Source organism: Phasianus colchicus, chromosome 30 (assembly GCF_987193195.1).
Source record: "Phasianus colchicus chromosome 30, bPhaCol1.hap1.1, whole genome shotgun sequence".
Classification (NCBI taxonomy): Eukaryota; Metazoa; Chordata; class Aves; order Galliformes; family Phasianidae; genus Phasianus; species Phasianus colchicus.
Window position 1 is genome coordinate 2254659 of NC_143465.1, and position 13254 is coordinate 2267912.

At 45.9% G+C, this 13254-nt stretch overlaps 1 protein-coding gene across 2 annotated transcripts; it reads right to left on the reverse strand.

Annotated features, from left to right (window-relative positions):
- Positions 1-2743: 2743 nt before the first annotated feature.
- SYT11 (synaptotagmin 11) lies at positions 2744-13058 on the reverse strand. Of its 2 annotated transcripts, none has more exons than XM_031611443.2 (4): positions 12898-13058; positions 8818-9641; positions 6885-7005; positions 2744-5681 (listed from the first exon to the last, which is right to left on the reverse strand). In XM_031611443.2, the coding sequence occupies exons 1-4, from the start codon at positions 12929-12931 to the stop codon at positions 5371-5373; spliced, it is 1290 nt and encodes a 429-aa protein (XP_031467303.1). In that variant the 5' UTR covers positions 12932-13058; the 3' UTR covers positions 2744-5370. The 2 variants fall into 2 exon arrangements, with proteins under 2 accessions (XP_031467303.1, XP_031467302.1); XM_031611442.2 differs by having other exon boundaries at positions 6882-7005.
- Positions 13059-13254: the final 196 nt, after the last annotated feature.

Consider the following 13254-nt stretch of genomic DNA (forward strand, 5'->3'; position numbering starts at 1 on the left):
TGCAGCTGAGCAAATTTTACTGTTTATTGTCTGCTTGGACTCCACTAAGAAAAGCTTTGCTGTGTGCTGTTGTGCTGATACAGCTTTACTTTCCTGCTTCTATTGCAGGAATGCAGAACCACAGCACCTTCTTGCTGCCGATAAAGGTTGCTGACATAATAAAAAGTTGCTTACAAGTATGCAAAATTGGTAACATTTCAAAACGTGGATGTTAATTACATGTAACTGAGAGCTGAACAAAAAAAAACCCTGCAGATGAAGGTGGGTATCTGGGTCAGGGGAGCGTGCTGCCATGCCTGCTCCTTTACACACCCATAAATGTGGCTGCGAGGAACAGTAGGAGATTTGAGATGTTCCTTTTCCTCCAGCACAAACGTTCTGGTTTGCATTTTGCCACAGCAGATGAGTGACACTGGAATGTTTCATAGACTGAGGTCATTCCTTGCAGTGAGGCTGCGTGGAAACACGTGATGGGGATTTGCATTGGAGCAGCTGAGCCACTAGATGGCTGATGGTGGAAGAGGTGATCAGCATCGTTCTGGATGGGAAGGTTAGAACTGACACGCTTTTCTTTGCTAAATCCTGCAGACAACTTGAATGGTCTATGAAGAAATAAACCATAGGAGTACAGGGAAGCTGGATTTCTGGCTGTGAAAACTTAAATTTGAGGTATGTTATGTGAGGATGACTTGGAAAGGATGAAAACATACAAAGCTTATTATGTGGCTGAAATGTGAAGCTTGCTAAGTGGAACCATACTCATATGATAGACCATACCATGCCCATACTCATCCTGTTTAGGAGAGTTCCTCTCTGGAATGTTCCTTCTTGTGTATTTTAGGGAAGTCTATCGACTTTAAGAGCAATGAGAGTGTACCAAAGGAAGCAGATTCTAAACTTGCTGAAAATTAAACCAAACCCAAATGAAACGACTCAAGGAGTGTCTGCCTGCTCACTGCACTGCCTTCCTCCCTTTCCTGGCATTTCCCTTTTTGTCACTTCCTCACTTTCTCTTCCATATTTCTTAGCATGTGTTTCCCTTCCATTCCATTTTTTGATGAGCCTTGTAGGCAGGTAAGGCATCTTCTGAAGGACCCCAGAAAGAAGGAAGAAAACACAGGAGTTCAAACAACACACGTGAAAGAAACCCAGGAATGTGTCACGTTCCAATCCTGCAGAGGTACCCCAGCTTTCTGTGCTGTGGGTTCTGAGTGAGAGCACATTTTATGAGCACATCAGTAACAGTGCCTGCATGGCAGGCCTCTCATCCATCTCAAAGCAGTGGAATGACTTTCTAAATGATTGGTATCCAAAGGCTGCTTGTAAACAGGGTGGAAGAGGAGGACTGAAGCATAAGGCACTGCTGGGGATGGATGAGCTGCTATTTCTGACTGCCTGTTAAAGGAAATACCAGCAGATCCCGTCTGTCATCAAAAAGTAACTCGCATTACCATGGTAACTGGTCTTGCTCCTGTGTTGCTTTAGGAGAGGTAGAAGCTGTTGGAAAAGGAAGGGCCCAATTAATGCTGCCAGAGAAGGACTGCAAAAATCCTATTCATTTCAATGGCATCAGCAGCCAGAGCCAGAGAAGGTGGGAAGAGCCTCTGAGCAGAGCTTCCATGCTTTCCCTGAAACGTTTCTCCTTTCATGGTTTGTCAGACCCATTCTGTTTGCTTCTTTTCTTTTTCTTATGCAAATCCTTTTGTTTCTGCTTTAGCTGAATGGTGTAAGAACCTGAAATGGGATGTTTGTGAAAGCTGTGCCCTGTTAGAGGTAGAAGCCAAGCAGAGAATGGTGAGGAGAGGTTTTCTTTCACATCTTGCACAGTGCAAAGCTGCCACTCTGCCAACCGCAGTCATTACAGTAATAAATAACCGACAGTGCTTAAACACTGTGATCAACTGCAGTGTGGGCAGCAAGGTAAGGATGGGTAAAGCCATTTTGTGCTCAGGATGGAGGGCAGCATTTTGGAATATCCTTACCTCTTGGATGTCTTTGTGCTTTCTCCTTCCTAAATGAACCATTCCCTTCCGGTGGAAAATGGTGTCTGAGGAGCTGTGGCATTTGACTGCATTCCATTTTCGGGGACATTGGAAGATCTTTATGGGCTGAAACCACCAAGATCTTAAAGAGGAGACCTGAAGTTCCCATGAAGCTTATTTCAGGTGCTCAAATCCCTCAGCCACCTCTGGATCCCCATCCTTTGTTGCAGGGGAGACTATCGGGCCGTGCTGGAGAGTTTCTGTAGCCACGTTGCTGTGGAAACACAGTTTGGTATTCTGCAGTATTTGGTGTTTTCTAAAGCCGTGGCTTTGTGCCCAGCAGTGCTGTGCTCTGTGGTAGTGATGGGAGCTGCAGAAGCTGCATTACAGAGCGCTGCGCCTCGGGACGCACCATTGTATCTCACAGTGACACGGACAAAAGTGTTCCTGAAAAAAAGCAGCTCTGCCTGGGAATCCAGGAATGTGTCTGAACCACAAATAAAAGAATCAAATTCTGCTTTTCTTCAAAAATTCTTTTACCGACCAGATTCTTTTTTGCCCATTTATTCCCCTTTAGATGCCCATTCACATGAAATTACAGCCGTGGAGAGGCTCAGGGATGACAACAGTTCTCACATGTGCTGATGTTTAAGTGACAGCAGTGCATTTCATTTGCTGGGGTTTTGCTCTCTCTGTATTTCTGAGCTATGCTCTGTGCAGGTTTGTTTCCGCCTGCGCTCCAACACAGCACAGCCACCATCTAAAGTGATTTAAGTTTTATTTCCACGCTCAATGTGCGTTAACAAATTCAACATACAAGATAGCATTACATAATGTCAAGTAGCTTCTAGCATTATGCAGTTTCACACATGTTGAGTTAGGTTTTTTGCCTTTTTTTTTTTTTTTTTCCACACAACGCTGTAACTGTCCAAGTTAATTTTACAATAGAAGACACAAGGTAAAGAATAACCACATCTGGGAGATTTTACAGTGAGTCCGCTGTCACTTACTGTCTATTTTACGTTTTAAAAAATATATATCTGCACATCTTCAGTTTCCTATTATTCCAGAAGCGTTGGAGCTATTCCTATCTGCCCGATAGCCTAAGACTATTTACCCTGAGCATGTTTCCTTGACAAGAAGTTCATCTTTCCTTCTCAACTAAAGGAATCTTATAGAGATCATCTAGGCTTACGCATGCTTCTCACACTGAAGGGAAAAAAAAAGGGAACTTTGTGTTGCTTTCTTCTGTTCTGGTGATTGGATTTGCTTAGAAAGAAAAAGTTGTGATGATTCCTAAACTTGCTTAGTGCAAAAAGCAGGACTGGAATAAACCTATGGCTGTTTCTGAAGGAGAGCTCTGGTTTGTGGCTGTAAGGGACAAAGATAAAGTCTGCTGTAACCTCAGGCAGTAACACTTGTAATTGGGATTGACTGAACACAAACAGAAGTCCGTGCTCCCATCTGCCACGCAGGGCTGAGAAACAGAGCCACAGCTTCAGTGTGACTTCTCTTCTAAAAAGACATTTTGCCTAGAAGGAATTTCAATGAGAAAGTGGCTACGAGTGAGAAAATTCAGCTTTCTAAGAGCAATTTCTAAGGGAGAGATGCCAAAGGGTTGCCAATGGACCAAGCACTGACTGTGAACAGCCACCCCAGCAGCAATGCTTTACTTTGTGGTTGGAAAGGAAACCGACTAAGACTTGCTCAATGAATCTACTTTCATTAGGAAGAAGGTGGAACGGCTCATTTTTCCATCAGGGCTCTAAAACTCAATAGCCAAGTCCTGCAAATAGTTCAGCTATCTTAGAAGTGTTTAATTACAACACACTATTTACATCCCACATGGCACAGAACAGACGGGCTGCCTGGAAGCAACCTCACAAACACTGCAACCTCGCAGTGCCTCCCTGCAAGCTCAGTTCTGCTTTGTGTTTCCACTGCAGAGCACGGAAATGCTTTGAATTTCTGCTGCTTGTTGGGACTATTTACTCTCTTCTCAACAATGCTTACAACTAATTACTTGCTGCTGATTATCATCCTTTTGTCTTTCCTGGCTTGAATGTAGGAAGAAGCCCAATCAAGTTACTCACCAAGATCCTCCTGGCTAATAACATCTTGGTGGATGTTGTCTCACTATAAAGTGAGATTGAATGCAGCTGTTTCCAAATTTCAGTTATATATTGGTGGAACTTTGTGAGCTTCAGCTCAGAACTGCTGAGTGTTTGGAGCTGGCAGCCTGAAGTGCCGCAGTCCACATTTATGGAGCAGCATTGTTGCATTTCAGAGGTGACAGAATGCATATTCCAAGTCTCAGAAATGGTGTGCACAATTTCAGAGCTAACTCAAGCTGCTCTGAAATTCTAAAGCTTAACTGCTTGACCAGTTTGACTTTGTGTCAGAACAGACCTTGCCCTGTGTTACTCTTTTTGGAGAGCTGTCCTAGATCATGCAAATTGACTCACTTTGAACCTAAGGGAAGCTCTGTGAAGATTTCACTTCACGCCTCTCTCCCCAGGCTATTCTCCTATCTCATCACATTATGCTGCTATTACAGAACTTACCAATCCTGTGGAATTTCAGATCTAATGTTTAAAAGAACCAGCAAGATTTTCCTTAACAAACAGCGCCGTGTCAGGTTTTGTTGGGCCCTTCACACACAGGGTTAAATAAAATGCAGTATAGTGGAATTCCCCCAGTTCTGCCAGGATCGTGTCTGTGCTAATTTCCACGTGGCAAAAGCAAAGTGATCCATTTGTTGGTGTATGAATTTTAGATGTGAATCTTTGAGGCTGTGGCCTTACAGCTCCAAAGCAGTGATACCACAATATAAGTCTTTCAGTACCTGATAAAGAAATTTTTTTTTGTCTCTGAAGGAAAGTGCCATTTTCCCCTGTATTTTCCTTTTGCATTAGTGCAGAATTCTAAACCACCTTCAATGGAAACGCAGTTGGTACTCCCAAACCAGCAAAGAAGAGAACTGCAAGAACCAATGGGCAGGCAAACTAACAAGAAACTAGAGGTTAAACAGCAGAATCCAGAAACTTTGGGAGAAGCCTAATAAAGACAGGCCAATTTTGGTGAATACCAGCAAAGACAGTTCGGCACAAACACAACTTCCATAGTGACAGATAATTGTATTAAAATCTGCGACTTGATATTGGTAGTTATACTAATTTCAGTTTGTATTAGGCATGCAATAGCGTGATTACACTGTTATATATATTTGTGGTATTTTTTTTTTTTTAATTTAATGCTCTTTAGAATCGTAGTGCCCTGCAAAATCACATCACTAGAGAACCCATCAGCTGCTGCTTCTTACGAAAGTTTAGTTCTACAGCTAAAACAAGGTGTAAGTCTGTTCTATGATCAGCTGCCACAACCTCTGCTAGTATTCGCTCAGGCTGTGCCATTTGGCCACCGGCTTTCTAGGATTCTCACAAACCTCTCTCCAGTGCTCCACACCAGCTGCAGTGATGCTGTGAGCTCCCAAAATCAGCCGTCCCACCACTTCGTTTTTTGTGGTACGGTCGAAATCGATGACCAGGAATTCGATGCTGATGTCAGGAAGGAGATCAACAGGGATGTCGTAAATGAAGGATTCGTTGAAGACGGGGTTCAAAGTGCACTTCTTCACGTGGGTCTTCTTTTTTGCTATGCGCTTTCTTCCGTAATAAACATTCACCTTAACGTAGGGATCTGTCAGAGAAGAGAGAAATGAACTAATAACACAGTCCAGCAATGCTCTGGAGCCCCCAGAACAACAAAGACAGAGAGGTGATGGAGAGGGTCCAGAGGAGGCCACAAAGATGAGCAGGGAGCTGCAGCACCTCCCCTACAAAGACAGGCTGAGGGAGCTGGACTTGTTCAGCATGGAGAAGAGAAGGCTGCAGGGTGAATCATTGCAGCCTTCAGAACTAAAGGAAGCCTATAAACAGGAGGGGAATCAACTCTTGGGAAGGGGAGATGGGAGCAAGATGACGGGAAATGGTTGGAATTGAGGGAGGGCAGATTTCAGTTGGGTGTCAGGGGGAAATTCTTCACTATAAGAGTGGTGAGGTGCTGGAACAGCTGCCCAGAGAGGCTGTGGATGCCCCGTCCATCCCTGGAGGTGTTCAAGGCCAGGTTGGATGGGGCCCTGGGCAGCCTGGGCTGCTGTGAAATGTGGAGGTTGGTGGCCCAGCCTGTGGCAGGCAGGTTGGAGCTTCATGACCCTTGAGGTCCCTTCCAACCTGGGCCATTCTGTGACCCTGTGGTTCTGGGAAGGGGTTCAGTTTGCTGATCTAGGCAGAAGTGAACTGTGCACATCTAGGTTCACACTTCAGCTCCCAAAGGATTCTCCCACTGCAGAGCAACCAGCTGACATCAGCACCTGGAGTTCTTAGCAAGTTTCAACACTGTGTGGGGAAACAGGGGAAGCAAGTGGCATACCAGCTGCAACAACTATTACTAGCAGTACCACATGGGGAGCTTTCTGGTGAGGTCAGGGGCCAGCTTATCAAAGCTTTCACTGTTTGCTGTCATTTGTAAAAAGAAATATTTTACCTAATTCCAGGAAATGGTCCCACAAAGTATCAGAATAGTTTTAAGATGGGAAATGGTTGCAGTGAAAGGTATTGAAATTGAGAAAAGATGAAAGTTAAGCTTTCATTCTTCCACCAGCCTCAAGCCAATTTACTCTTTATGCCAGCATTAGGATTAAATTAATACACATGGCATATGGTGCATACACAGCCTCTATTTTACTACACTACATATTCTTTCAGATGGACATAACAGTGTGCTGGAGCACCCCTGGGTTGTTGAGGTGTCCAGCACTTCAGCAAAGCTATGAACTGCCTTCTGTGTGGCTTTATATGGCAGAACACAAACACATTCAGGGTTGGAAAAAATAGCTTCTACCTGAGAGGCCAGTGATATCCATCTTTGGCAAATGTCTGGCTTTCAGCACCACAACAGTCATTCTCTGCGCCACGGGTTGGTAAGATAGTGAGACCTGCAGCTCTCCTCTGCTAATGCATTTCTGTGAACAAGAAACAGAAATAATTTATTAGGACAACGTGGTCTTATAAACACAGGCAAATGTTGGGGGTCACCAATATTTTCCTTTTCTTATGCTAAAGGACCAAGAAGTTGGAAAATGATTTGTGTTTCATTCTAAATACATGTTTAGCCTTAGCCACGTGAGGTCTCCAGAAGGAGAGCGATTTGCTGAAGGTAAATCATCCTCTGCTCTAAACCCTGTGCCTGCTGAGCAAAATAAGCATCATCACTACAGCCTTCAGTTTCTCTGGGAGCAAACCTGGGGCCATGCTCAGAGAAATCAGCACCTCAGGATTCCTCTGAGGTCTCCTCTGGAGATGCTGTGGTTTCTAGGAGCTCTAAGTTCACTGACTTCTTTTGGAGCTTACACTGGTGAGCACTTCGAGCTCCTTGGGCACATTTTGGAAGCTCCACCATCAGTCAAGTCTGCATTGGAAAAGGATGAAGACAAAAAAGAAACTATTCCATTAAATTTGTTGCACATCCTTCCAAAGAGTAACACTATTAAGATTATTAGCTTTGGTTTCCAGTCAGTACTCATTAACTTTCAGTGAGATGGCACTAATTTAGATTAAGTTTATTTGCTATCAAGGAAAATGGTATTAGCATTGGGCATGGGATCGTGTGGTGTCAGGAACACAGCAGTGAAAGCACTGCAAAGCTCAGCCATAGCACCCTGCCCTGCCCCCTCTGTTAGCATCTGCTCCTTTTAACCCCACGGTGCAGATGGGGAAGGAGGTCACAAATGGAGGATTTGCTTTGTTTCCAATAGAAACATCACCACTATAAATGTGAAATCTGTTTTTTGAATGCCGTTGCTTAAATGAGTTGGAGAAAATCATTTGTACAGCTGACACCAAGGTAAATCTACTTTTAACTACTGTTGCATGTTAAATAATTTGCATCCTTAATCTATTTTTTAGTGTGACCACTTTCCTCAATTTTTAATCTATTACTTGTAGAACTTACAGGACAAACAATCAAAGCATTGAAAAGAATACTTTAAAAAACTTAATGCAGCCACTGAACAGAACGTAAAGCAGCCCATCAAGGTGAGATTTCATCTTTTCTGTGGGCTGCTTATCTTTCCAGTGTACAGCAATGAGAAATGAGAATGGGATTCACTTCACTTAGGTTTCAGATGTCTACGCTGGGCAAAACCATGGCAGATACACTTCATCCTCACGTGGGAAAAAGAGAGGGTCGTTGGGGGTGGGATTAATCTGAGCTGTTCCAGACCTCTCCCCATGTTTTGTGGCAGCCTTTGCTGGTGATGCTGATATATTTTCACTGGTTTACAGCCTACAGTTACAAATTAGGTAATTACAAATGGAGATGTCCAGAACTGTCAGATGAATCCTTCTCTAAGTGAGATTTGTTTTTGCAGAGCAGGATATATTGTTACTCAGAGGTGGTATAAAAGGTATTCAGAGTAACTGTCTCTCTAGCTATTCCCCATGAACAGCTTGGACAGGGATGAATGTCCCTTTGTTACTCTCCTCTTTTAATGGGAGTGGGACTTCGCCTTTTTTTTAGCATAATTAGTTAAATCATTCCTCATTTCTATGCCTCTGCAGTGACTGTATCACCAAAACTCTATAACCACACAGCAGAGAACTACAGAACTAAAAGAGCATGGTCAGATATTACTAAAATAACACATCTGTGGAAAAATTGGGTTTCATAACTGAGAATATTGCAGCATTCCTGCTCAGCAAGGCTCCTGATCCAGAACAACTGGGATCAAATGCAATGCAAGGAAACCTTCACGACACGAGATGAATTTATTTACCTGTATGTTCCTTTTGAGAATCTCCCTGGTCAGCTGAACCTTCCCAGTGCTCGGATCCACTCCTGCAAGGGGCACCATGACTTCTCCAATCACATCATCTCGAGAAAAGCGATCGAAACTCAACACCAGGAAGTGAAGCACCAAATCCTGGAGCTGGCTGTAGGGAATCCCATAGAAGGTGAAGGTTTCATCAAAGACCGGATCCAACGTCTTGCGAAGCACGCGAGTCTTCACGCGATGCCTCTTGTCGGGAAGAATGGTCATCTTGATGTATGGGTCAGAGCTCTGAGTGTGCTCATCCATAACTGGCAGCCCGTGGGCCTCCTGAATGGTAACCACCAGTGCTTTTTTAGGGAAGTTGTAGTCCACTGAGAAAGTCAGCTCACCCAACAGGACGTCCTCTCCTGGAGAAGATGGTGAGGAGGTTTTACTTCCTCCTGGAGTGAGGCTTTGATCTGGGCTTAGTTCATCTCCATAATCTACTTTGATCGGAAGCTGATCAATGTGGGGAGCTGCATTTGGCCCATCTGGAGCCTTATCAGAGCCTACCAAGCCAGATTCAGCAGCATTCACCAAAAGGTTTCCCCTCCCAGTCTCCTTAGGAGCGCCATTCTTGTCTCTCCGGATTCGGTTGATTTTCTTCTTGTTACTCAAGGTCTCCGGATAGATGCTGATGCCTTTCAACATGTGAATGAATTTATACGGTGGGGTTTTGTGCTTTTTTTCTGCTTGCTGGTGACAGCATGTCCACACAAAAACTGTTACTGAGACAGAAACCACCAGAACAGTAGCACCAATGAGGCCTGCCACAACTGGAGAGACATCTGTAGGGGAGAAAGGCAGTCAAGAAAGAGCTGGAACCTCTGTGAGTGCCTGGAGTGAGCACGCTTGGACAGGGACTCTATAGCATGCTATACAATAAGCCTGGTATCAGGGTTTCCCTAGAATAAAAAGTTAACCTGTATCTCATAACTTGTATTTCTATGGACACAACACTGGACTGGGAGTTGTCCCTTCTGAACAATTTAAACCCTGGCTAGATTACAGTTATTTTTTTTGTGGTGGGTGATGAACAAGGGACAGGGTAGGTCCATACAACACAACAATTTGAATCACGCAGGGAGATTCATTCTCCTCCACTTACTGTTCTGTTTCCCCAGCTCCCCTGGGAAATCATGTCATGCACACACAACCCACTCTGTGTCTCACCCAAAAGCTGACGTTGTTCTCTTTGACTGTTCCCCTGTGTTGCATTCTCTGCTTTTTCACCCCAGCATTACTACTTATGCTCATTCAGATTTTGATGAGCAGCTGCTGACAAAATGTTGTCCACCCCACGGTTACCAAGACTTTCTCATGTGAAAATCTGACGTTCAAAAGCAATGGATAGAATATCCTCTTTTTGTATTAAGGGATTATTTGATATTTTCTAGAGTTTATGTCAATTGGGTTCTTCAGCTATGTGAGGCCAGAACAAAAAGGCACAGTACTCATTTTTAGCAACCAAGCTCGTTATTTTCTATTTATAACCCTTGCTTTGGAGATGTATTATCAAACACCGAATGAAACCAGTAGTTTCGAGCTCCCCAGTACATTATATTGACATATTCAAGCAATTTAGTCAAGGGCCACCAAGATAATTAAAGAGCTGGAGCAGATGGAGGGTGGGGAACGGAGAGCAGATGGAATATGAGGACAGCTTGAAGGAGCTGGCTCTGCTCAGTCTTAAAAGAGAAGGAAAAGGGAGAGATCTTCTTCTTGTGCCATGAGACGTTCACGCTGTGGTCGTATCGTAACAGGGGAGAGAAGGAAGGGATCCTCAGCCCCAGCACTCCTCCTGTGGTACAGAATGCTCACAGAACTGCTCCTTCTGAAGCTCATTCCCTACACTTAGGATATGAAATTCTTCCCAATTCTCACAATGTTCCTATTTGCTGTTGGACAGTCGCCTTCTGCAACACGTTCCCGTGGCCCCTCAGAGGTGAGAAGCAATGAGGAGGAGCATGAAATTCGGTTTATTTAGGAAGTAAACAAACGGCTGTTTCTGCAGTGTTGTCTCTATAGCCTAAACATCTTAACACTAGAACGTCACTTGTCACTAAAAGCAATGGTATTTTGAAGTTTATTAAGGTATTGGTCTTGTTATTATTGTATTATTGCTTTACTAATCATTTTTCCTTTTTTTTTTTCTTCTCTTCTTTGAGCAAACTAAATCCCATCTGCCCCATCTTTTTCCTCACAAGCTGCACACACTGCCTGCTTCCATAGGAGCGTGGAAAGCCAAAAATTCATCATCACAAACAACAGAAAATCATCTTCTGAATTCATGCTTCAATTACAGACAACACTTGAATTTGGCACTTTCTCTGCCCTTCCTATGTTATCATTCATTAAGGCTGCGAGGCAAGAGGAAAAGATTGACAGGCTACGATCTGAGTATCTTATAGGCTCAAGGAAATCTGATTTTTCCATAACAATAAATCTCCTTCTCAAAAGAATCCCTTTGGGTTGGATGGAAGCCTTCCCTTCCTGCACCAGGATGTCTTTCAGGTGGTCACTGCCTTCATAGATGCACATCTTTGGGCCCACAGCTGCACACAGCACAGTGACCAAAGCAAGAAGCACTCCTGACAAACACTAACACACATCTCTGCTTCATTATTTCACATTCCCTCTTTGAAATGACCCAAGTGGTCTTTAAGAGCCAATCTGAACGCAGTACAATTCAGCCACATGCAGATCTTAAAAGCTTCAGAGCACATGCAGGAAAGGACAAAAGCCCAAACTCTTTTCTTATTCTGACCTCATGTTTTCTTGTGTTTTGTTCCCATTGTGTCCTCAGAGAATCAGCTCTTGTACCTTTATTTCCCAATAAACAATTTCAGCAGTCAAATCAGAAAGCACCAAACAAGCCTTTTTCTCCCCTCTCTAAATCTCCAAGCTCTTCAGTTGGCTCTCGCAGCTTCTCGTGGCAAAGAGTCTTCCAGCTTAATTAAACATGGTGGCAAAAAACCAACAGCTTTTATTTCGAGCCCTTCCCCACCTTGTTTTGCTGGATGCTTCTTTCTCCATAAAAGAAAGAACACGGAACAACCAGCCCTGCTCTGCCCGCCGCACCTCTCCTCTCCTGCCTGGAGACTCCCACTTTACGTAATCCTTCCATACATCCATGAATTCTCTTTCTGTAGTTCCTCACAGCTGTGAGCTGCCTTCCAAACTCCTGGAGATGAGGTTCTGCGAGTTCACCAACAGAGAAATGCTTTGGATGTCCGTTTCATTATGTCTCTTCTCTCCAATAAAACCCCCCCAAAAAATGCACCATTTCTAGGAGATATCTTTGCTTCGACGCGATGCGAAGATCTAACTGAAACCCAAATCGATTTCCTGGCTATGGAATTACGATTTTGGTTAACGAGATATCATTGCTATCATTTTTAACACCAACATTTGCTGATTACACCCTGATGGCCGCTGCTGACCAGCGATGGCAGCCCAGAAACAGCAAGTGGAATGCAGACATTGTAGGGATGCGATGCAGGATGGATCCGCGTTATTAAGAGCTTTTCAGAACGTAAAGTTAACGCGGTAACCACGCGACAGGCCCCGGCCCCGACGGAAGGTCGGTCGGTGCTGGAGGACAGAAGGAGCAGCGATTGGGTTCTTAAGAGCTGCGGGGACCCAACGGACGGCCGCCAATCGATGGATGATGCCCCACAGCTCCCCTCCACCCCCACCTCAGCCCCTCTGCCCGCCACGGCCCCGCCGAACGCCGCTGAGGGAAGCGGGGGGGGCTGTGGTAACGGTCCGCCCCGCCCCGCCCCGCTCGGCCTTCGGTGGCGGCGCCGCAGCCCCGCGGCCCCCGGGGAGGCGCGAACAAAGGGCGGGCCGGGCGCGGCGCAGGCAGCGCGTCAAGGAGGCGCTCGGTACCGCGGCCGGGCCTCCAAAACCGCCCTCCGCATCCACCCCGCGGCCTGCTCCGGTACCGCCGGAACGGGAAGGGTTGAAGAAAGGGGAGGAGGTTTGGGAAACGGTGGAAAGAACGGAGGAACGGGGCTCTCCGCGCGGCCGGGCCTCACTCACCGAAGCCGGGGTGGACGCTGGTGATCTCCGCCATGGTCCGCGCTGAGGCGGAATGCGGCACCCGGTGCGGAGGCGCCGCGGTACGGCCCCCGCCCGGAGGATGCTCCGCGCCCGGGATGCAGGAGCCGCCGACTGGTCCCGATCGGCGCAGGCCCCGCCCGGCCCCGCCCCGCCGCCCCGCCCCGGAGCCGCCCGGCGGTGACTCGGCAGTGGAGGCGCTGCGGCCGCGCCTCCGGGCGGCGCTGCGGGTTGCGGGGCGCGGACGGAGGCCCCGAAGGGTTGCGGGGTGTTTGTAAGGAGCCCGCGCCCCGCTCTGTGAGGGGACGGCGCTAAGCCAGCTGTTTGCGGGCGGCTTCT

Excerpts from the sequence above, each read along its gene's own strand:
- SYT11 (XM_031611442.2), bottom strand. The coding sequence starts at position 12,931 with ATGGCGGAGATCACCAGCGTCCACCCCGGCTTCG. Across the intron at positions 7,006-8,817 it reads TTCTCAAAAGGAACATACAG|AAATGCATTAGCAGAGGAGA; the intron begins GTAAATAAATTC and ends TCTTGTTCACAG. Across the intron at positions 5,682-6,881 it reads TATCACTGGCCTCTCAGGTA|ATCCCTACGTTAAGGTGAAT; the intron begins GAAGCTATTTTT and ends CTTCTCTGACAG.